Source organism: Anas acuta, chromosome 13, assembly GCF_963932015.1.
Source record: "Anas acuta chromosome 13, bAnaAcu1.1, whole genome shotgun sequence".
NCBI lineage: Eukaryota > Metazoa > Chordata > Aves > Anseriformes > Anatidae > Anas > Anas acuta.
Window position 1 is genome coordinate 9,299,891 of NC_088991.1, and position 25,806 is coordinate 9,325,696.

General features: G+C 37.8%; 1 protein-coding gene across 5 annotated transcripts in view; it reads right to left on the minus strand.

Moving 5' to 3' along the window:
- Positions 1 to 25,150, minus strand: part of FMR1 (fragile X messenger ribonucleoprotein 1) — a 31,292-nt gene extending 6,142 nt beyond the window's left edge. The window contains exons 1-11 of one of the 5 annotated variants that reach the window (XM_068696806.1): positions 24,850 to 25,150; positions 16,423 to 16,475; positions 15,325 to 15,418; positions 14,327 to 14,398; positions 13,907 to 14,055; positions 12,611 to 12,704; positions 12,406 to 12,522; positions 8,045 to 8,215; positions 7,886 to 7,964; positions 3,786 to 3,895; positions 477 to 563 (exon numbers count right to left, since the gene is read on the minus strand). In XM_068696806.1, the coding sequence (XP_068552907.1) occupies positions 477 to 563; positions 3,786 to 3,895; positions 7,886 to 7,964; positions 8,045 to 8,215; positions 12,406 to 12,522; positions 12,611 to 12,704; positions 13,907 to 14,055; positions 14,327 to 14,398; positions 15,325 to 15,418; positions 16,423 to 16,475; positions 24,850 to 24,900 (1,077 nt within the window). In that variant the 5' untranslated portion in view covers positions 24,901 to 25,150. The remainder of the gene's footprint in view (positions 1 to 476; positions 564 to 3,785; positions 3,896 to 7,885; positions 7,965 to 8,044; positions 8,216 to 12,405; positions 12,523 to 12,610; positions 12,705 to 13,906; positions 14,056 to 14,326; positions 14,399 to 15,324; positions 15,419 to 16,422; positions 16,476 to 24,849) is intronic. The other 4 variants (XM_068696803.1, XM_068696804.1, XM_068696802.1 and 1 more) reach the window with 4 other exon arrangements.
- Between the last annotated feature and the right edge of the window lie 656 nt (positions 25,151 to 25,806).

Genomic DNA, 25,806 nt, shown 5'->3' on the forward strand with positions numbered 1-25,806 from the left:
TACAGACACGCATTTCTCAAAAAATATGAAACTAATGTATTGCTGTTGATAATGTATTTAATACTTCGTAAGTCAGCTTTGAGAATAGTTTGTTTACCAAAGAACCCTTTAAATGTTTAAAACTGTTGCACAGTTAGCAAGCTCTCCAGCTGTTACACAGACAGGTGAGTGCTGTTATATGACCTTCTGTTCAGAAAGGTTAGTACAGCAAAAAGAAAAAAAATTGACTGAATTAACTATGAATTGAAGAATCTAAGAAAAAATTCAGGGCTATCGAGCACTTTCCACTCCCATGTTAGAAGCCATTTAAGAATCAAAGAAATAAAACTTTTACAAGAAGCCTTTAATGTAGATTGTGTAACAGCCACTTTTCAACAGCTTTTTGGGCCTGAAAAGATTTTGTTCATCATCCTGTTGCTACCTTATTAGGTATTGTTAGACAAATTTCAGTGGTAGAGTAGCATCATTCTCCTCACCTTTAAATAATTAAGATGATAATCCAGAAGAACAGTTGCATTAGTGATGCTATCCTTGGTTCCCACAAATACGAATGGTACCATTCCCTACAACATAGTAACATTAAATCTATGATTACTGAGTAGGCATCACATACTGAAGAGAGCCAAACATTACCATAAATTTTTAAAATAATTTTTACAACATGCATAAGCACAGATTCAAAAATGAAACAATACTATATTTAATTTTTGATGCTGACTAAAGGGAATTATCCTTCTATGCAAAAAAGACAATCTTAAGAAAATTTAGACATCAATATCAACATTTATTATTCCCACCGAGTAAAACATACAAAACCCTTCAGGTTTCCTCCCTTCCTTCAGAACTAATACCACCTTTGCTGATTATGTCTGCTCTCTCACACCAGCTACTTTTATGCTGCAGGTCAGTAAAGAAGCCTTTCTTGAATCTTTTTTTTTTTTTTTTTTTAAAGTCAAATTAACACTGTCACACAGCAAAGCTTGCTCTTCCTTAAGGATCCCTCAAATGGTAAAAGGCACATAAGTTAGCACATCAGGCAACAATTACTAGCTTACAAACCCATTACCTTTCAAACATTAAGTGATTCATTAGTTACCTGTGAAATGTAGGCCTGGAGTTGATCAAGTTCTAACACCTGAAATTGTGACCCTTACAGATAAAATACCTAAAGACTAACTTAGGTGGTGAAAAGTGGTTTAAGAAATCTACCTAAAAGAGTCCCAAGTGCTGAAAACAGCTAAATTTTAGCAGATTCAAAAATAATTTCCACAAGGTTAACTCCAGGCTAAAACTGGGCTAAGCATCAATTCAAAACGTAGAACTATTGCCCACACAAACCTAATGACTAAACTACCTGAATTTTGTACCAGCTGAAACCTCACCACAGCAGTATAAGCTTCACTATAAACTGCAGAGGTCAACCTAAATCTTGTAAACACTCAGTTGCTGAAACCCATGCCTGAGTAGACAGAGCTTGACTATCCCTAACTGAACTGATAACATTTTATTTTTTTTAAGTTACTATAGTAGGGTATCTCACAGTATCTCATCATGAGTTCTGAACACCCTTAACTCTCACTGCACACACACTCTTTACAGGATTGCATCCAAAGGATTTTTTTGTGTCCCTCTACCTGCCCCCAGCAACCCTTTAATGCTAAGAAAACGCTACACTAACTCTAGGCTTTGAGCTTCAGAAATCTTTTAGCCACTGGTGTGGTCCACTGAAATGGACTATCTTATTATCGAGGTAATTTTGTTTCATAAATATTTAATACGACTTGATGAAGAGTAATTACTTTTACACTGAACTGGCATTAACTAGTATATAGTATCAATTTTTAAAAGACAACTGACTTAAAATAGCATGTAAAGAAGAGGTAGATGCTTGTCGCTTTTAGTGGGGAACTCTAAGTATAAAAATGCCAACTCTTAAGAATTTGAGCTAGTAGCAATGTAAAGGATTGTTAGCCCTACAAAAACTCCAAAGTGCTTATTTATTGAGGCTTATTTCTGCCTTCAAAGCAAAAGCACCAATCTTCAACTTAGTTTCAGTAGTCAATTCTTATGCCCATAAGTCATCTGCTCAGAAATTTAGAAATAACATATGCTACTATAAGAAATAAAACCTATTTTAAAAGATGAAAAGCCTGAAGACCTCATAAAATCATGGGAGGTATGGAACCACACCCAAATTTTACGGGCAGGATTTTGAGATCTGTCTTAACAGAAAGAACCCAATACTGTAATTAAAAGTGACCCACTGTTCTTCACAAAACAAGTCTGCAATATACGTGTCTACACAATGGAAGATTCCTAGACATTCATTTCAAATATGACAGAAATAAGCTTACAGGTACTAACTTTTACCTGCCAGGTTTTGACATCATTTTTTTTTCTATTTTTCCTGGTGTAAAACATGACACAACTAATACCTAAAGCAGCATAAGGAATGCCAGGGTTAACAATGTCACTATCAGGAAAAACAGAAATAGGAATGCAGAGCTTGGCAGGTGAAAAGGTTTTCAGTTCATCTTTAAAAGATGTATTTTGGACATCAAATTAGTTTTTTTGAGACACAAGAATGAAAATAGCTGAAATCCAACTATAGCATGACTTACTCTTTTACCCAAATTTTCTTCTGTAGGCAACATCAAAAACTTTGAAACTTTTAGCCTGCAGCAAAAGCAGCACCCTCTTGCTTATTAAGACAGCTCAAGAATTTTAGAGTTGTAAGTTTGTTAGAAATAGTATTTGAAATAGAAGTGAATCTTTTAAATCTACATAGAGTTGACTTTCTTACCTTTTCAAATAGATGTAAAAGTAGTAATGAAGTAAAAAAACCTTAATTGCTTTGCCACTTTTTACAGAAAAATTGAACTGTGGGTCTTCTGTAATAATTTAATCATGATGATACAAAAGATGAAAAACTACTGAAGCAAGAACATAAGTGTTCTAGAAATCTATTTCATGTCTTATTCAAGGGTTATTTAATGAGTACATATTCAGATTTTCGGGTAAGAGTTTGATCAAGCACATTTCACATTTGAAGTGCAGGGACTTCTCCTAAATTGAGATGTTGAAACCTTTTTGCTTAAAGCTTTACTTTCAAACCTGCAACCTTTCCCCCACAACATAACCCCACACAGAAGTGCCTTAAGTTGTCAAATTAAAAAGTTCAAGACTTCATTAAAGCCTTCTACAAGGCTGGTAGGTAGGAAAAAAACATACAATTTTGGATAGCCTTTCTGTGCATAAATGGCATTTCACATCATTCATGGTTGATTTTCCTTTAAATTACAAATCACATGCTACTGCGAATTCAGATTACATTTAAAAAAAGGGTTTAGGGGTTTACACACAGAACACAAACTTTTCCTTACACTGTAAGAACTTACTAGTAAAATTGAAAGCAGGTAAAACCCCAAGAAATCGGTCTCAAGGCAAATTAATGAATGGCAACAGGAAGATTTGCATATAATTTACAGCTTAGCATATGCCAAGAAACAATATCACTGCTTCTAACAGGAATAACGTGAAGTCTCTAAGAAGGTGCATCACAAAGTTTCATAGAGCATTTTTTTAAAACAAAAATAAAGTCCAATTTACATAGAAATGCCCCTTTAACATTAACAGGGAAACACAGTTCCGTAAGGAAAAAGAACAGTAATCAGAGTTTCACCTCACTTACTACTACAAAAATACAAAGAAAATTTAATTTTAGCACTGGGTAGAATATAACCATCAGTTAACATATATAGAAATCACATGAACTAAAAACATACCTCTTCTTGTGGAATATTTTTATCATTTTCAGCCTCAATTCTCACTCTTACAACACCAGATTTGTCCACTATCTCCTGAATCAGCTTTCCATTTTTTCCTATTACTTTTCCTACAGAAAGAACATACAAAAGATTCCATTTTCAGGGTTTTTCCCCTAAAACCTGAGAGCATTACTATATTCTAGTTAAACACAACCATTCAGTAACAGTTCAAGAACTTGTCAAAATGACATAATACTCCACAACAAAGATTTAGTCAATGAGCCATGAACTATAATGTCTAAGGCAGCCTGGGACGTTAACTTTGGTAATGTTCCAAAGCAATCACTGCAGCGTACAGGAAGAGAGGTACTTTATTATGAAGGTTCATAACTGAGTATAGTTCCCTTCCTTTTCAAAGCTTCTACAGAGAACAAAGGAAATGAATCACAATTCTGCACTTCTGTATTACATCATCAATCTTGTTTTGAAAAAGGGTAGAATGGAAGACGTGGGGAACTCCAGACTGGTGAGCCTCACACCTCTATGCCCGGGAAGATTGTGGAACAGATCCTCCTGGAAGCAAAGTTAAGGCAAGAAGGTGATCTGACACAGCCAGCACAGCTTCACCAGGGGCAAATCATGCCTTCCAGTGGTCTTCTATGATGGAGTAAATCTAACAGTCAACAAGGAAAGACCAACCAGTGTCATCTACCTGGACTTCTGTAAGGTCTTTGACAGTCTCACACAACATACTTATCTCTAAATTGGAGAGGTAAGAAGGGTGGACTATCTGGTCGATAAGGAATTGCCAGGATGGCCACACCCAGAGAGCTGCTCCAGGTGGAGGCTGGTGACAAATGGTGTCCATCTTTGGACCAGTGCTGCTTAATATCTTTATCAACACAGACAGTGGGATCAAGCATATCCTCAGCAAGTTCGCAGATAACACCAAGCTGAGTGGTGTAGCTGACACACCAGAAAGAAGGGATGCCATCCACAGGGACCTGGACAAGCTTGAGAAGTGGGCCTATGCAACCCTAACAAGGTTCAACAAGTCCAAGAGCAAAGTGCTGCTACCTGGGTCAGGGCAATCCCAGACTGGGAGAAGAACTCACTGAGAACAGCCCTGCAGAGAACTTGGGAGCTCTGGTGGATGAAAAGCTCAACATGAGCCAGCAGTGGGTGCTTACAGCCCAAAAGGCCAACTGCATCCTGGGCTGCATCAACAGAGGCATGGCCAGCAGGTCGAGGGAAGGGATTGTCCTCCTCTGCTCTGCCCTCATGAGGCCCTAGCTGGAGCACTGCATCCAGGTCTGCAGCCCCAAGCACAAGGATGTGGGGCTGTTCGAGTGAGTCCAGAGAATGGCCACGAAGCTGATCAGAGTGCTGGGGCACCTCTCCTATGAAGAACGGCTGAGAGAGTTGGGTGTGTTCAGCCTGGAGAAGGGATGGCTCCAGGGAAATCTCATTGTGGCCTTTCAGTATTTGAAGTGGGGCTTATAAAAAAACATATAGTGACTTTTTACACAGACTGGTAGTGTTAGGACTATCAGGAAGGGGAAATAGTTTTTAACTAAAAGAAAGATTTAGATTAGAAGTTAGGAGGAAATTCTTAACTCAGAGGGTGGTGAGGCACTGAACAGGCTGCCCAGGGAAGTTGTGGACGCTCCATCCCTGGAGGCGTTCAAGGCCAGGATGGCTGGTGCTTTGGGCAGCCTGGTCAGGTGGGTGCCATCCCTGCCCATGGCAAGGGGGTTGGTGGAACTGGATCTATAAGATCCCATCCAAGCCAAGCTATTCTATGATCTTGGTTACAAATCTATTCACTGTCTTGCATGCTTATTTGGCTTTGCTTTGATATATTTAAATTAACTTCAGAATCATTTAAGAATAAACTTTGTTGGTTACATATTTTTTTAAACTTTTACAATGACCTACATTTGATGTTTCATCACTTTTCAGGTAGAGAACAAAACCAAATCATTAGTTAGTTTGTTAAAAAAAATAGCTAAGGTTTTCCTATATTATAGATTCTCTTAGAAACTGAGCTTTTCTTTAGAGATAGTTGAAAAAAAGTTACAATTCATTAAAAAGTCAGATTAAAAACAAATTATACTCTGATGTCAGCAATGCCTACATTTATCTTCAGAACCACATTCTCATTTGAAACAATGGAAAGTTTAGTTCTGTCCAACCTGAACACACTAACTTGTCTGAAAATAGACAGGATAAATTAGCTGCTTGGGAGGTGAATAACGAAAGGCCGTATCTTGCAATTACAGGAATAAAGAAAAGCTTAGTAGAGTGATATCAAAGATGTTATCTGCACAGAACAGGAATACAGAATCTTAAAACTCATGAAAAACTTAGAATGTAACATTTATGCAGGCACATTACTTAAATAAGGGCAGAAAATACTGAATACAGGACTGCTACTGTTTTGTTGGTACAATTAATCCCTGGAGAGCAAATTAAAACCCTCTTTTAGTTGCAGGGGATACTGTACCTATCATTCAAAGCTAAATAAAGTTTCCTAAATGAAGTTTCACTTTTGCATTTCCATTTTTCTACCATGAACTTTTAAATGCCTCATATCTGTAGAAAATTGACAAGAGATGGACAGTAAACTCTTCCTTGATCACAAAGGCCTACTCAGAGATTCTAAAGCTTATTTGGAATACTTTATTCCCTTACACACCTTCAGTAAATGTAAAAACAGCTTGCTAATAAATATTGAAAAGCTTTGGTGGTATATAAAAAAGTCAAGTAAACCAAAACACAAAAATGAACAGTAAATTACTTGTACCAATGAAAAAATATTTAGTATTTATTTTTAGATAGAATTCATCAACATACACAACATTCATTAAAAATTATGGACTGCATGCCTACATTTCAGGTTATTAATTTCCATGCAGCCTTTAAAAAGAATTATTTTTTATGTTGCCTTTTTTTTTTTAAGGATAATTAAGTAGAAAAACAGATGCTAAATTTTGTTTTATCTAAAGAAAATGCAAATCTAGGAAAATGGCCTTTTGCCTTTTTAATGAAAATTATTTAGTTTTCTGGCAATCATTAGAAGTTAGAAAGTAAATTACCAAACATTGCTTATTTTGGATATGACATATGGTTGATCTAATTTTATATTAGAAGGGATCTAGGCCAAGAAACAGACTAGAAACGCAAAGCTGCCAAAACCGGAAGTAAGTTCAGAGATCTAAACATAGAATAGAAACAAAGAAAATAAACTTCAAGTTAAAATAATGATGGCAGCCTATCATTTCACTTACCACCAGTGGAATTGGGAGGGAGGGGGATGGAGAACTTACCCTAAAAGCTACTGTTTTTTTTATCAACTCCGGAGCTGAGGTGCCACATTCTGAAGTACTTGTACCTCTGGAGAACTCCACATTGCTTCCACACCAGATTTCACATACTGCTTCACGAACTATTAAAATTACCTACCTTTCAAAGTATACTACAGTGTGTATTTTCCCTTCTCTTATCTACTGGGTTATGCTATGTATTTTTAATGTTGCTTTAAAGCAACAGAAGCTCATTAAAATTATTTTACACACACACCAACAAGTGCTGCATGCATTCTTGTGGACCGTCTTGACATAGTTAATAATGGAAGTCATTAAATTGTCTTTTGAGTGTTTTCTTGACCTTTGAGTGCCTTAACCAGGCCTTCAATTCATCCCACACTGCTGCTTCTAAACAAACAATATTTTAGAAGTAAAAGCACAGGAGAAAAGACAAATACAAGTCAGAGCAATAATGACTCATCTGTTGTACAGCTGAACAAATCTCTCCACATCTTTGGAGGAAATCATTTAATTCTTTGGCTCAATCTAGAAACTACTTTTACTACTTCATATTTAAGTATAAGAATACTGCTTCTAGTTGAAGATCTTTCTGAACCGCAAACCAGTACGTAATTCCTTCGTGTAAACTGAAAAATTCGGCACAGCTGAGAAAAAAAGCCCCAAGCTTTGTACCACCTATGAACTATTCAAAGAAAACTTCATATATATGTATTTTTTAAATTCTGAAAGTAAAAACGTGTTCTCTAAAGGCATTTTTCTTTAATATCACACCCACCAGAATTGACATACCTACTAAGTTTCTTGGGACTTGTATGACATCTTCAGCAAATTCAAGGTAACTTCTTGCCTTTTTCACCGCATCTTGATCCTAAAACACACGTGTATGAGAGAAATGAGGTAAATTCTCCTATTGTAATCTCTTCTGAAAGGGTAAAGAAGGGAACTTACCTCTCCGTAAATATGGAATGTACAAGTATCTTCATCAAGATCAATAGCAGTCACTCCAGGGACTTTCCTGGCTTGCTGAATATTAGCACCATGAGTGCCAATGGCCAAACCCATTAGGTCTTCACGTACAACAAACTGTTCATGAAATCGTGATGCAAGTTGTCTAGAGCTCTGAAAAGGATACATATTTATATAGATTATTACAGCAAATCCTATGATCTCTGGCAGAAAAATGCACCCATTTCAACTGTTAATGGGAAAGAACAGTAACTCAATTAATAGTCACAAGGAGACAATGTTAGCTATATATGTATCTACTGTGCATAAAAGAAATGAAACGAGAAATCTGTCCATGTAAGACAACACAAAATTAAGGTGTAACTCCACTACATTGCTTGGATCCAGAAAACCCATTAAACACATACTGGAATCGTTTCTATCCATACAGAAGGATCAACCTGAGAACTTCAGATTCATGCTACTAAGACAAAATCCCCTGCTCCACCAGGGCAATAAGAGTTACTAAAAACTCTACCATTATATCAACTCTCAATCATTTTTGAAGCTCGGGTAATCGCAAACACCTGGTTTTGCAACTATCATCACCTTCACATGAAGCTGTTATGGCATAGCTAAACAATACAAAATAGCTTACAGAATTTTAATGAGGATCTCCTATATGAAATAAGACACCAAGAAAAAACTAATTCAAAATAGCTTTGAAAAAGTATTGCTAAAAATCTAGATAAAACTTGCAAAAATAATGTAAGGAACAGGTTAAAGATACCTCTACTGACCACAGGAAACAATTTTGTAAAGCAGCCCCAAGCTTCCAAGAAAGTATGTTACTGAGCTCCAACTTACAGAATCATGCATAAACATGCCCATACATAAAACAGTTTCAACATTTTCCTGATTGTATGAAGCTTCTGTCACACAACATGCATACAGAAAACAACTGAGAACACAGGGAAGCTTTTGAGAAGTATCTTGCAGCACATTATAGAGTTGGATCATGTTGAAAGCACTCAAACAAGTAGGAAAGGTAGATTTTGGCAGAATCATACAATCCTGTATTGATGTGAACAGCCTCTGCCCATCCCAGGTACCTCAGATTATTGTGGGTACAAAGAAAAATACTTGGGAAATGCTGAATTGCATACAGCAACCCATCAAGCAAGCAGGGAAGCCACTAAACATAAATGGTGACTTATTTCTAAACAGAAAAAAACACCATAAAAATGACTTGTTTATGAAGACTAAAACAATGACTGATAAATTTCTCCTACACATCCTCTTCATACTTTCAAAAAACAGATTTCTTAAAGGATGCCTGCGCTATATGAAATGGGAAGACCACTAAGTTTGGTTACCATGAGAACTAAAAGAAGCATATGGAGAGAAACCAGTAAGACACGAATACACAGAATAACACAGACATTGTTTATGACAATGAAGTTGTCATACATTTAAACAAAGTTACAGTACTTAAACCTACAGAGAAAAGCAAATATAAAGTATGTAAAGTCATGGATTACCACAATAAGTAAAACTATGTAAAAGTGCACATGCCATCCACTAATGTCTGAGCACAAGACCACGTAACAGACCACAGGAAAGTAACAGCTTAATGCATCTACGGAAGATACATTATCACAGATGTAAAGTCTGTATTAAGTAAAATGGAAAGAATGTTTTGCAAGAAAATAAAGTGAAAGCTCTGTATTACCTTTCCCAAGTCAAAATATAACTCTGTACATTTTTCTGCATTGCAATCAAAGTGGTAAAGACGTACACAGGTGCACTTTAAGTTAGTTTGGGTACTAACAGCAGTTTAACCTCAGCAACATGAAACTCTACAGAGGTTGAAAAAACATGATGGAAATGCATACATAATGGTCTACTCTGTCCCATCTGAACCGCTACTATTATCCAACCTTGTCAGCTTAAAGATAATGATAAATACCCTGTGGAAAATCACTGTCAGACAGAATCTGCTATGATGGATATGAAGTAAAGTATCCAAGTGTTATGAAATACTTCACAAACTTGGGGGACCTCTATCAAACACTTCTTTAACTAGATTACAGACAACTCCGAAAGCAAGCACCAACTGCAATGTTTACAGATCTACATTTCAACTGATAATCCAAAAACTAATTTACTGTTTGATATGTTACAGACCACCAAATGAAGAGTAGAGAACAGGACGATCATGTCAGTCCCTATGATGTTCATGATGCTGTCATATATAGCATGTACTACAATATCATTAGCTTTTTCTGGAAATTATATATTACAAGATGTACTGCAACTAAACACAGTAAAATCTTTATTTTCTTTGGACAGATTAATGAGAAACAACTATGCAAATAATGTTTTAATAGAGAGATAGAGGTCATGTCTTAATTGCATTCGGAGAGAATAAGATATAAACCAGAATGCAAGAATACATTTCCAAATTTGGGCTTTTTTTTTTAAACATTAAAAACACAACTAAGATACACCTACTAGGAAGGGATGCAAACAAAAAATAACTGGTCATTTCACTTCATGCTCTAAAAGCCATATTTGAGAAGGAAGGCCACATAAGTCCAGAAGCTAATATGTGGAAAAGAAGGTACAAAATACAACAAAGGGAAGGGAGGAAAAAAGCTGGTATAGTGATTATAGCTTAGATTAAGAGTACTCTTACAGATTAAAAGGCATGAAAATGAGTTTATTAATGGTTCATTGTTCCCATCAAATAATAATGTAGTAAAAGCCCAAAGCATTCACTAAGTGTTTCCCCTGAAGATGGACGTGTGCAGTCTGTATGTCAATTAGCGTTTCAACAGAAATTCTGAATATGATTTTTAGTACTTGAAGTTTTTCAAATTTAGCTGAAATTGACTTCATGGTTCTCGACATACAAGAAACAAATGCCAACATCAAAAATGTCTCCCAACTTTTGTCACAGTAATTATAACCGTATTTTTCTCACAACAACCTTAATTTAAATACTGATCATGTAGAATAAAGGCCTTCCAGTCAGAATCAAATCAAGTTGTCCAGTCTTTCACAGCAGGAAAAAAAAAAAAGGTTCAGACTTAGAATGAGAGCAAGAATCCCACATTAGTTTGGGAAAGGAATCAATTACAGCGGCTGCTGGTGCATGCATTTGTGGGAGCATGTACAGAGAATTAGCTCTAAAAAGGCTGTTGTTCTTCCCACCTCCAAAATAATACTTTGCACTTCAAGAGGTAAACTACCCACACAATTGTCAGTTCTGGAGGAAGACAGAGAAGAATGGATTGTGCTCAAGAAGGAACACCAATGAGAAGAGACTGGTTTTCTCAAGATCAGCAAGAAACCAAGACCCAAAGAAACTTGGATCACACCTTTCAAATACAGAAATCAAAAGACTAATGAGAATAACCTAAGAAAGAACTTGTTGTATCCAGCTTACAAGAGTCCTGAACGACTACACCACATCCCATTTCAAGCTAAAACCAAAACTGGTCTAATCCCTGTTGGGGTCACGGGGTGGGAATAACAAAATCTGGCTCTAAAATAACAGAGCTGGTATTCACCCAATGTAGAACTTTAATAACAATAGTTCTGGTGGTACTTCTAGTTCCTGCTGATGGATCTAAAAAAAAGTTTTTTTGAAATGTTGCTATTTTTTTCCAATTTGTAGATAGGAGTAAAAACATGAAGATATGTTAATTCTACTGTACAAAGATCCTCTGATTTCTTAGCCTACTCCTTTTTTTTCCATGGACAAGTATGAGTCAAACTTCTTGCCAGTCAACACCCACTCTCCAGTTACAGGAATATCAGAAGCTGTATCTGCTCTAAGACAATTTCCTAACATTTTATCTAGAGACAAACCAATCCCTTTGTACATCCTACCAACATCAGTCTCACCCCTTCCTATAGATCCACCTCTCATTTTCACTATGTTTGTTTTGCAAGATTCAGTTGTAGTCCATCTCACTATCAAGCCATATTCACTCCACCTATTTTTAAAAACAGTTACTAAAAGCTACTTAGTATGTAGCACTATTCATGCCATAGTGACTATTCTATGGTTCAAAATGCAAAACAAATACGTGTGTTAAATACAAAGAAGTATATACAAGATCCTGGTTGATGGGCAGGACTGGATATAAGGTTGGATAAAAATGATTATTTGTAAGAAGTGGCCCTGTAACTATGAACCTCTTTGTTAGGGTTACATCTTCATCTGCATCTTTTTAACACTAAGAATAGCATCAGTAGATAATTACTTTCATCCCCATACAAATCCTAACAGCTAGTAAGTGCCCATGTTTTCTTTTTTTTAAAAAAAAAAAAAACTTCAGAGAAAAACAACATACCTCCAGCTGTTTGCTAGCTTCTTCATTCCTCAAAATCAGGGATAACTTGGTACGAAGACTTCGAAAGTGCATATCAATCAGCATATTTGCCCGCTTTGTTGTTACATCGTTGATTGACTAAATTATTAACAAAGAAAACAGTGTTTTACATATGTACCTTTCAAACAAAACACTGTATTTGGTATAGTTAAATGTTCATACTTACTAAAATAATAAGCTGATGGTTTTCAGAATCATATGTTACAGAAAAAGCTCCAACTGCCTTTTTGAAGTCCTTATGTGCAGACTCTTTGGCACACCTAAGAATAAAAATGCAACATATACATATTTAAAAATAATAACTGCTGCATTTATGGTTCACGGCCAAAAAAAAATATTATTTTCTTAATACAATGAATCTAAAAAAAAAAATCATATATCCAAGTTTTCCCTTTTAATGCAGGTATTCATTCATTCTGACGTAATTTAGTCCTTTTACTTTCAGTGGTTTTCGAAACAGTAGAATGAGAGTGGTTTTTTGTTTGTTTTTTTTTGTTTGTTTGTTTGTTTTAGAAAATGTATCTGTATGTAAATCTAAGAAATGACAAACCACTTACGGAAAACTTCACATTAAAAAAAGCTAGGATTGTCACATCCAGCAAATTTGAGTTTCAAACACTCCATGAACCAGTATATGCAACTTCACTGCATCCACTGCAGCATTCTAATGACCTTACGGTGATCTCTTGCACCGTTTTGCTTCTCTAGACTTCTTCTGTCTACTCATTACTTAGTGAACTTGTGTACTATAACATTACCTTGAGAAACTGAGTTTAATCTGAGTTTATAGCTTATTCCACATCGGGGTAATAAAACGCATCTCAAAAAAGCAAGAATTGATTTGAAGCTAAACAAGGGGAGATGGTATTAATCCATGGTTTTAGAGCTATATTTTGAAGGAAAAGACATGACAGCATTAAAGGAGAAAAACAATTGTTTCTGTACCATACTATGGGAGATATTGTTATTGCACAACTGAGCTATCACCAAAAGCGTGATATCCAAAGCTATCACCAAAATACCTTATGCCCTACAACACAGGGCAGTCTTCTATTGTCATTAAATACCAATTTGGATAGATCGTCAAATGCTCTTTCACTGATAGAGTGACTGTTTGCAAATCATCAATAAAGTTGACCAAGAACGGATTCATATTAGTTTGAGTACATCACTGAACGAGAATACAAGTAAGAATACATATTGTAATGAATAAAAGTTTTAATCTATGCTGCATGTAAGTCTTAAAACCTTAAAGGAAGTATTTCCTCCTGCAGAAATAAGATGCATTTCAAAAATAATTTTTATACTTCTTATCACATTCGTATTTTTATTTTCTACATTCTTACTTGAAAACTGTAGAAATTACTTTCAAACACTAAGAAGCATTTTTATTCCTTCTTTTCTCACACTCAAGAAGTTACCCATGTTTTGAAGCAAGTTATAAAGAAATTCTTGCACTTACATTTGCCTTAAATCCTCTGGAACTTCCAGTTTGATTTTATGAAAAGTATCTTTTGTTGCAGGTTTATTGGGGTTCACAGATCTCAAACGCTCAATTGTGACAATTTCGTTGTACGTAGCATCACAGGCTGCATATTCTATTACGTAAAACTGATATAAAAATAATAAAATCATCCAAGACACACATTTTATGACAAGAGTAAGACTTAACACTATTAAGTGAAAGGTGCTTTTGTTAACTCTAAAAGTCAAATTTGAACTTTTTACATTGATGTTAATGGCAATTGCAACAGTACTAATCAAGAAGTTACTTGAAAGTGAAGAGGGAAAAGCTTATGTTACTGCACATCAATATAAAAGAAATCAACACAAAAAAATAGTTTATATAAGTAAATAAATATGTACATATGCATATTCCTACCTCACCCTTTATCATTCTCACTTTAGCCAACCACCAGCAGCAGGGTTCTTTTTCATTTGCCCTGGAATAAACCTAAACAAAATATACATATTATGTATTTGCAGCATTCTTAAGAGACATCAGAAAAGCTGATATTGATCAGTATAATCATCAGGTCTTATGTATGAAAACCAGCACGATATACTGATATTTAAAGTCTCCAACCTGGGCGCTGCACAGTGTGCATGTAACAGCTGAAATATCTACTGCAAGTACAGGTAGGATATAAACTTATCTATATCATATCATAAATAATATTTTACCTAAGATTTACCAGTAATAATGACTTCAGTGCTTAAATTCAATCAACAACGCATATTGTGTATAAGTCCAAAGAGGTTTTACAAGTGGGGGACGGAAGATAGGAGAGGACGTATATCTATACTACTGTAGCACATACATGAAATTGGCCACATCTACAGAAAAAAATTGCCATGTTCTTATTTTTCAAATCAAAATAAACTTAAATAGCATGCAGCCAAAATATAAATGCAAGTTCTCACTTCTTTTTTAATAATAATTATAAAAAATACTTTTTCATAAAGCAGGCAAGTTTTAGGAATATGTCATACTTAAGTCAGACTCCCTCTACATATATATCAGTATTTACATTTATATTTTTACATTTGAATGTATTTTGTATACATTACATATGTATTACATATGTAACACAATCTTCCTCATTCAGCTTTAAGTTTTATTAACCTATAGACATTATTAAACATCTGCGTAGTTAAAGAGTTAAAAATTAAATGTAGTCAAAGAAGTACAGTACAGCCTAACACAGCAAAAATCTCTTTTGATGACATGCTTGACATAATATTCTATGTAGTACTTGGGATTAAAGAGGTGATGCCATGCAACATGTAGGCAAGCCTTACAACTGGCTAGGCTGACATTTTTTCCACCCCAAGTTCTATTACTTCTCAAATCAAATTCTGAGAATGGAGCATACGTACCTCTACTTCATCGCTTTCATTTATATCCTTATTATAGCCTGCAGGTGGTGGAAACCTCACATCGTGGAATGGTATTTGTCTCTCTGGTTGCCAGCTACAAATAAAAATATGCTGAATGGCCTATTCACTTTTTTTTTTTTTTTTAAGAAGAACCATTACTGCTTTCAAAATCCGTTAATATTTGAGTTTTGCAGAGCTTGTGCACACAAACATCTATAGAAAAGGTATATTAATGTTTGGAAGAAACACCCATTAAGTGATCATTAAGCAGCTTAAACGATAGCTTGATGCTACCTGCACTGTTTTGTACAAACTACTGCTGGAAGATTTGTGTTTACAGTCATAGGTTTTATTCTCAACATCAGAAACACAAATTAAAAAATTTCATCACCCTTTTGAACTCTTCATTCAAAAGAAGTCTTGTTTCTTTGGTTCTATCTATAGCTAATGAAAACATGATCTGGAATCAGTCTGAGTTCAATTTGAATTTTCAGGTTCTATAACAGAGACTGAATAAAATGAGTATGACAAAAAACTTATTTTTAGAGAAATAAGAAAACAATTTCCAAAACCACAGACGATGCAATAAAGATTGACAGGAAAAAGTATATAGCAGCATGTTGTTTACCTCCTGAAGGAAAGAAAACCTGAGCTGAACAGTGTAATGGAAGGCTAACTTGTAATGCCCTTAAGTGATGAGGAAAATTTAAGCTAAGAAAACAGGCATTTATCACGTATCTGTAAAACACATTTTGTATTAACGTAATTTGGTAAATTAAAGTAAGATATTCCCATGAGACAGAAGCAGTCATGATACTACTGCTTACTTACATTAGTTGCAATTATGTAAGTTCAATAATATGCTCATCTTTCTAAGAAATCTCACACCAACAGTTTTGTACTTAAAAATATTTGAATAAAAGCATTTACATGAAAATGTCACAACATAATAAACACCTCAAACATAATTCTAAAACACACTAGCAGCAAGCCTATAGTATCTAAAAGATGCCAATCTCTATCATTATTAAGTTATATTTAGTTTCATCAAATTCAAGATGGGAATGTTTCTAGGTGTAACATCAGCAATATACTTACTTGTTTTCAAATACAACTGTTATAGAATCTTCATGTACATCCTTTACAAATGCCTGTGAAGAAAAGAAAGATATAATTATGGTCTGCCTATCCATATATTTTTAAAATAATTTTAGAACTTTTTTTCCCCTTTCAGAAATATTAGCAGAACTCAAAATATAAGTATGGTGTTGACTCAGCCTTTTTAATTTTGCAATAGTCCTATATAAAATGCATACGGAAAGCTGATTACCTTGAATTCATGTCTGGTAGTGTACAGACACAACGTCCAAGCCATACACACATTCTCTCCCATTACTTATAACAAGTAGAAAGGTCACTATCAAATGGCAAGATCATTCTGAATAGTGAGTTATAACTTGATTTTAACATGTTTGATTTTATAATGAACATTTTGTGCTTTCTGTTAGGGAAACTATGGTGTAGAAATAAAACAAATACTCCTAGAAAACAATCCTGCCTCTTTTTTTCTCTTTTACTTCAAGGTAAGCTTCAACATTACACTAGCAAAGTTTGCCAATATCCATTCCAGCACAATTCTCCCAGTATTAGTTTCATCACACTCAACTTCCTTAGCACACAAACAAGAGTTAAATGCCCTGCAGCCTTCCTTCACTTTCCTTCTGGGTGATGGACAGCAGTTGTGCTGTCTCCTACACAACCAGGAAGCAGAATACAGAACTAAGACTCAACCCCAAGTGCTTTTCCACAGTTACGCTACTCAGCTGATCTACCTTTAATCAACTCTCATCTTTATGCCCAAACTTCCCCATCTACAGAACAGCAAGAATGAGGCACTACTTGAAGAGCTTTGGGATTCACTAATGAAATTATTTTTCACAGCCTCAAATTATAGAGGTCACAGAGCAACCAGGGCTGAAAAGATTGCAGTTAGTTCCTTTTTAAAATACTTTTACAAACTGCTAAAACAGACAGACACTGGCAAAGTGCTAAGCATCCCACTGGTACTTGTCCATTTATAAATGTATATTATATATATCATGCCCTTGCTTGGTAGGTGAAAGCGCACTAGCAAGAGAGACTATGGAATTTTGTTCTACCAATGGAAATGTGTCTTAGCAGATCTAAAAATTCTCAGTAAGTTGGAAATAACTTACCAGTAACTAACTTCTTTTAGAAATTGTAACTACTGAACTACAGAGCTTTTCATTCTCCTCCCATTTCAAGTTACTAAGACAAAAATGACTGGCATCTTACACGAAGGTAAAAATTCGCTAGGTATGGAGTTTAAGTGGTTAAAAATCTTCTCCCAAGACTTTCCTTTATGAAGTATTTCCAAGCATTTGCTAAGTCGCAGAAGTAATTTGTGGAATCAAATGAGCAATACCCGATGTAATGAAATTAAGCAGTATGTGTGCACAAGTACTCATCTAGAAGTGCACTGAGAGACATGCAGTAAAATGATAATTTGAAAATAACTAATGCCACCTTGAGCAGAAGTCAAAGCCAAGTTACAAGGACAACAGCAAAAGTGTGTTTTATACCTGGCTCATCTCTCTCAATACTGTAAATGAAATTACAGGAAAGTTTATTACTACTAGCATCCAAAGGAAATTTATTCAAGAAGCCCTAAGATTTAGAGATGGATTTAACAGAACTTAGGTAATTACTTATTTTGAAGTTCCAAGATATTCCTTCCAAGGAGATTACAAATGTAGCTGGTATTTTATGAAATGATGTAATACAAAGTAGATCTAAAACTGTATCTCTGCATCATGTTGATAGTAGAACAGAAATACTCTTTATATAAAAAGGCAACAGAACTCCCAGTTGATCATTATGACCCCCGGACACTTATCTACTGTTTTATATTGCTGTCTCCTCTGTAAGAGGAACCCAGAACAGAATATGCACTTCACAAATACTAAGATAGTCCTGACTTGTTTTGCAACATTACACATGACTTCCGAAGGCTCTTCCCACATTTCTTCCAGTGTTTGGTCATGTGCAGCTCTGAAGTACCTATTCTTATGGATGCAGCAGAAATGGATGCCTTTAATACCTGAAAAAATATTGCGATCACTACCAAATATTTGGCATTAGTCTTTCACGCCACGGAATGGAAAAGACAGAACTTAGTATTATTAGTACCATTTCAGTATGCAAAAGCAGAGGTTATTTTACAAAGCAAATCCTACAGAAATGCCACCAGGAGTGCTGAATAGCCTCAAGGGAAGTTGGGTAAGAGTAACACAGTACAATGTCTTGAGACATACCTTCTTCATGCCTAATTTTCTCATATTCACAAAATAGCAAAAATTGCTGCAGCTCTGAAGGATGCTTTTGGAGAAGTCATCCCCTCTATGGTAATGAAAACACCAAAATATGCTCCAAATAACACTCTGCAAAAATTATGGGATATGACAAAGAAATGCACCAGCATAGCAGTAAAAGGCAAGACTACGCCTCATATCCTGACCTCACAAACCAAACTATCTTGAGTAGAACCTACTGAGCACAGCAATATAACCAACTGGGGGGATTAATGCTAAAGACTACATTAATAACTAAACCAGATGGTGACACAAACAAATGTTACCAAACTGAAGACTTACCTAACACCTTTAAACATTATAATACTTTAAAAATCTTGAAAATGTAAAATACAGCTAATTAAAAGAGTATTTAACTATGGGCAATCCTTGCCTTAAACTTGCAGCATGGCCCAATTTAAAGGCTGAAGGTCTAGTACAGCAGACGCAGAGCTTTTATCATTCCTTTGCTGTGATAGACACAGGGACTGAGGGACTCCATTAGGCTGAAGAGGATTCCAACACTGTGCAAATGTTTACAAATTTATTATTATAGCATTTTATCACTTTCCAGCTACTACAAAAGCTCCTCTTAAGGAAGAAGAGTGACTTCGACATTGCTTTGGTCTCAACCCAAAACCAAAAAGACACCTGAACCAGGAACACTGAGATGCCTGTTGACCACACCCAAGTAGCATCAATACAGATTATCAATAGTGGATATAATAAAATTGACAGTTTCTTTGATTTACACAGAGTTCATAGATGGGAGTACCTGCTTTTGCTCCAGCCTGGCCAAAGAAGTTGATGTCGTAACACTGTTATTTGCTCTTTATTTTCCAGCCTTGCTGATCTTATGAGGAGAGGGATACCTTGCAAAGTACCTCATTTCAAGTATACAACACTTCTGCTACTTTCATAATGAATTTTATGCTTACAAAACTATTAACCAGACAAAATACATTAATAGCCCAGATACACTGTTGCCTAATCCCAACTAATCACAGAAAGCCAGTTTTCCTTGTTCTGCAGTTACAATCTTGTGACACAGGAAAAAAAAACTCAGATACACCTTGGCCAGAACATTTTTCCAAGTCCATATAGAATTATTTCTATTTTTCACAGGTATAAGAATTTAATATCTCTAGTAAGTAAAATTAATTTGTACATTTAAGTTTGAACACTTAAGCCTTTCTACATTTCTAAGTATAAATTTAAATGCCTCAAAACATTTCTAAATTTTATAAGAACCTGTAAAAAAAACTCAACTATTAATGCATTATGAAAACTAAAACTTAACACAATTGTATTTTGTATTCTATATTCTTGGTACACATAATACTATACACAAAGCTAAAAAGAAGTGACAGACCATTAACATCACAAGCCAAATTCACAGTAACAGGACAAGCTAGTCCCAGACGTCACTGAAGGCAGAGAAGAGCCACTGATTTCACACAGAGTATTATGAAAAGCACAACAAGCATTCACCAGGCTTTCTGGAAATAAAGAGTACAAGTTAGGCATTGAAATTTAAACCCAAAGATGCATATATTTGGGCTTGAAAGGCACACTCAAGAAGGGACAGAACACTGGCTATGATAAACATGAACACATACATGGGGAAAAAAACAACACATTAAAGACACGCTGAAATCAGATGGAACTCAAATGAGAAAGCAGGACACTGAATGACTACAGCAGCTGTGGTATCACTAACAGTTGTACCAAATAAGAATACATTAGAAAAACAAATCACCAAGAGGTTTCCTTTTGCAAAGTGTACTTCTGTACACATAAACAACGACCAAATCTGCTTGTTCCTCTCTGATGTGAAAGATACAAGTGTGGTAAGTTTCCTACACCAAATTTGACTTTCAGTCACATTAGCCATTAGCATTTATCTCCATGCTTCAGACATAATTAAGTAAAAGAGATTATAATCAAACAATGGCATGTTATGGTCTTCCTCACATGACCATTCATACTGTAAGAACAGTTATATGCCAAAGATGTGGTCTAAATTGTATGAATGTTTAGATACAAAATGAGAATTTCTGGAAATTGCAGTGTATTTGTTATTTTTGTGCTAAATGGCATGACAGAAACTTCAAAAGAACAAAAAGGCACTAGCTGCCACAAAGTGTTTTGATTTTTTTTTTTGTCTTACATTAGCTGCAAGTAGTGTCAAACTTTTTAATAACAGAGGATAATAACATTTTAAGTTAAAACAGGGAAAGAATGCTCTAAGATGAAAGTGTTATGTTTATACAAATGTTCATCTACTGTTTGCCTAACAGTTGTGAACCATTTTGTACCTGTTAGAAGGAAGGATGGCTACCAAATCTGAGAACAGGCATACCGCCATACAAACAAGCAGACTAGGAAATAAGAAAAGTCACAGAAATTACAAGATCAGGAAAAATGGTACAGGCTATCATCCTCAGAAGGACTGAGCAGACATGATTAAGACTATACAAAGAGACTGAAAATAGTTATTTGCTGAGGGTACATCTGTGTGAAGCTGTGAAAGCAAAAAAAAAAAAAAAAATGGTATGGAATGCAAAGGGAGGCCCTGAGTACAGTCGTTAACATAGACATGAAGTGAAGAAGAACTAAGATGAATGATTTCGTCAATTGCAGCTTCAACAGAAAAGTGAAATATCTAGAAAACTAATGAAACCATGGCAGAACACTGAAGATAGTAGGATAAGAATTTGAATATTTTAACAAGGTTATAGAGCAAGAAGTGGAAAAACTTGATTACAGAGAACATGTAGATGTTAAAAACAAATATCTGAAGCAATCTGCCTCAAACAGGATGCTTTCCATCTCTAGCAGGATACAAGAGAATCACTCCCAAGCTGGGGAGAGTAAAAAAAATCCCATGCTGGAAAAGCATCCAGCACATGCCCTTTTACAGAGGAAAAGTATCTAAAGCTAGTGCTTGAAAGATTAGACAAGGGACTGTCTATTTGTCCTCTGAGAACAAGAGCTTAAAAAACCCATTTACCACACCATACTAACCAACAAGATGTGAAAAGATATGCCCTAACAGCACACGTCTTCAAGGTTTAGTTACTTAGCTGTGCGCTCTGAAAGAGCAGTTCTCTCCCCTTAGGATTTGCAGCCCTGGCTGTTTGTTGGACTATTCTCAAAATAAATAAGGGGATTTAATCTTTTCTTTCCAGGGATTCTGGGCCACGCGATCTATCAAGTCATGACTAAGCATCTCTAGATACTGGATTACTGACTATTCCTGAATCATGCTTACTGACTGCACTTTCCATGGAATAGTTCACACAGGTAAGGAGAAAAAGTTCATTAAATTGTGATGCATTCACCAAATATTTGAATTAGTCAATGTAATAATGCATACATGAAGAACCAGTCTCCAGTGCAGCAATCAAACCAAAGCATTCCAGAACTCTGTGAAGCAACGCACCTGACCAGTATGAAACGTGAATTAACATCTTCCACACGCTGAATGCATGCTCTACCTCCTGAGGTATCAAAACCATCTCTTGGGTTCTGTGCAGAACATGATCCCTTCAGATGCATCTCAGCACGTACTCTGGATCAAGTCCCACAGGTAACACAAGCAGAGAAAAGCCTGGTTCATGGCTCTCAGTAGAGCTTAGGTGCCAATTAGACACCAGTTTTATACTTTCAAGATCAAGATGCTGCTGGGAACACTCAAAAATGAAACTGTTTAGGGACTTGAAATCATAAGGTCTTAACAGAGAGTTACAAAAAGGCTATGAAAACCTCAGGTGGCTGTTAGGTACCTATTTCTATCACATAGTACCTTCACAACTCCAGCAGCCTTATATTCTTCCCCTCCACGTCCTAGTATCAGGATGTAGGAGTTGTTACAAAACACATATATATTCTAATGAAGATCATCAGAACGATTCAGAGCCAATGAAACTAAGTATCAATAAACCATGAGATGGAATAAAAAATGTTTTATTTGTTTTACAACAATAACACTAAACATTTCTCAGGAAGCTGCTTAAAGAAAACTTCAACAAAAATAAATAAAATCTTGCCATTAAATCTGCATTTAACATCATAACACTTCTTGTTATGCTGGATCAATCAATTCATTTTATAATCAAATTCTGGATCTGCGAGACAGGCATAAAACTCACAAGAAAATATTCTAACAAATTACTTACTAACAGTGTGATACCTAAAGATTATGATGAATTCCAGTTGCAAATCTTTTATTTAAGTAATTCAAGCTAGAAGAAAATTGCTTATGTATGCTGAATATTACTGCATAAGATTTCTTAATTTTTAGCTTAAAATAATCCGTTGCTCCATTTATCTCAAGTTTGATGCTGCATCTAGGCAGGTAGTACTCATTAAGAGCCCCAGTTAAGTCCCCTTAGATAATTTAGCCAACTCCTCATGGTTAGGTAAGTTTAAGAGACCAAAAAAAAAAAAAATTCTTGTATCTGAATTTCTAAAAGTTAAAAGGCAAACATAATATGCACTGTGGACGCAATGTCTATGGGTACTTGGATACATTAAACCACACTAAAACATAATGAATAAATCCCTGTGAGTATCAATACGCTCATCTGAGATTGCTACTTAAACTACAACCAGAAATATGTTGGGTATTTTATGGAGGGCAGGGAAAAAGGACATCATGACATCAAAACTGAACATCGCAAAAAAAAGTGCCAGAAGCTTTCAGTTTGGCCCAGGTTTCTTTAACAATATTGACCACTAAAGCATGTACAGTATCATTTTTATCATCTATTTTGTGTAAATATAGTCATAAAATTTGATAAAAGCCTTGTCAGAAATTCTCTCAAGCGACATATTATACCTTGTATTTCTTCATGAGCAAATACTGCATCTTCAAAAAATTAGAACTGATTTCTGTTAAGTGCTAAATAAATTTAATTCCAGGAAGCAATATATAGATCCAGGACCCTGACTGCAACACTGCAAACCCACAGGATGCTCTGTGTACCATATTTACAAACTTGTCATACTTACCTTTTTCTTTATCTTAGGATCTTTCCAGAATATGAAATTATCTTATGGATTTAAAAAAATAAATAAATTTCTTCATTTTCTTTGAAACAGAAAAAGGAAGAAAGCCAACAACTCAACGGTGTTGGAAGTCTACGATTTGGATACCAACCTGCCCTGCCACACTACCATCAGAGTGTGAAATTCTATCTGTGCCTTCATTGCTAACATAAATATTGGATGTCGCTCAATAGCTGGGCCCATATTTTAAAGTACTACAGCACCTAAATGATGGTAAACTTGTGGAAACTGATCCATGACAGTTTCTGGTACGTTCATAACAGGTGCACGTGCCAGTGAGGGTAGGCCCAAACCCAGTGTTCAAACTTTGATTTTCTGTGCACAGTGTAAAAGCACAGCGCACACCCTATTAATTAACAGGCCCTTAATTAACACACGCCGAGCTGCAGCAGCACTACGCGGTATTCATAAAGGCGTTAAGTGCTCGGGGTGTATATGGAGGACTCGGTGACGGCTTTATTCAGCGCAAGGGCTTGGGCATAAACACGGAACGCTACCGAGCAGCGCCGGTAAGACGCACGTTAGATAAATAAAAGCACTCAGCGACTCAGCACACGCATTTTTGGTCCAGCAACGCTCTTTAATATCCGCAGGCGACGTCCCCAGCCGCGCCGCTGAGCCCTGCGGGCGGCCTCCGGGCCCGGCGCCGCACCTAACGGGCCCGGAGCGGCCGCGGAGCTCACCGCTAACGGCCCGGGCCCGGCCTCGGCGCCACGGAGACCAGGCCCGGGGCCCTCCCGGCCTCCCCCCCCCCACCTCCGCCTTTTCCCCTCCCCACAATAGGGGAGGCCCGCGGCCTCCTAGGCCTCCGGGGGCCTCTCGCGGCCTCCCCCCTCCCCGGCCGGGCCCAACGAGCCCCCAGCCGCGGCCCCCTCCCCTCGCACACGGCGCGGGCCTCGCCGCGGCCTCCCCCTCCCCCCTCCCCCCCCCAGCCCCGCTGTCCTTCCTCCTCCTCCTCCTCCCTGCCCCGGGGCCCCCGCTTTCCCTCAGCGCGGGGAGGAGCCGCCGCCTCCTCCTCCCCCTCCTCCTCCCGGCCCCGCTCCCTCCGCGGAGGCCCGGGCGGGCCGCGAGCAGCCGGTACCTTGTAGAAGGCCCCGTTGGAGCCCCGCACCTCCACCACCAGCTCCTCCATGTTGTGCGGCGGCGGCTCGGGGCGGGTAGAGCCAGGCCCGGCGCCTCCTCCCTGCCCTTCCCTTTCTCTGCCTCGGCGCAGGAGGAGAAGGAGGAGGGGGGGGGGGGGGGGAAGAAGAGGAGGAGGAGGAGGAGGAGGAGGCGGAGGAAGGCTCGGTGTGTGTGTGGTGTGTGTGTGTGTGCGCCGGGCGGGGGAGGGGAAGGGGAACCTCAGTTCACTGCGGGGGTGGGGCCGCGGAGGGGCGGGCCGGGGCCGGGGCCGTGCTGAGGTGGGGGGGTGGGGGGGGGCGCTGCGGGCGGCTCCGCGCCTCCGCTGCTCGCCCTCGGCCGCCCGGAAGTGAAAGCGAAACGGGCACCGCCGGGCGGCGCGCGCGGCCCCGAGGGAGGGAGGGGTGGGAGGGGAGGGGAGCGGGGGGGGGGGGGCGGCGCGGGGGCGCCCGCTTCGAATGTAAACACTGAGCCCGCGTCACGTGACGCGCCGGGGCGGAGCGCGGACGGGCCGCAGCCTGCGCGCCCACCGCCTAACGGCCGCGCAGCCGCAACGGGGAGAGGCAACGGAAGGCGGCGGCCCGCCCCCGAGGTTGAGTGACAGCCGCGCTGGCCAATAGGGCTGCGCGGTGTGCCGCGCGTTCTGACCAATCGGAAGGGGGCGCGGCTTGCTCTGTCTGGCCATGGCGGGGGTGGGCCCGTAACGGCCGCGGCAATGGCGGCGGGGGCATCATGGCGGCGGGACAACACTGGGGCGGGTGGGGCCAGGCTTGGCGCCCTTTGTGGGATCCCCGTAACAGGGGATCACCAAGAGTGGAGTGAATCAGAAAATAAAGTGTGAATCAGAATCCTTGTGTCGGTTTTTATTGGGTTTACCATGGCCGTGGTGAAAGACCCAAACATCCCGTGAGGAGGCTGA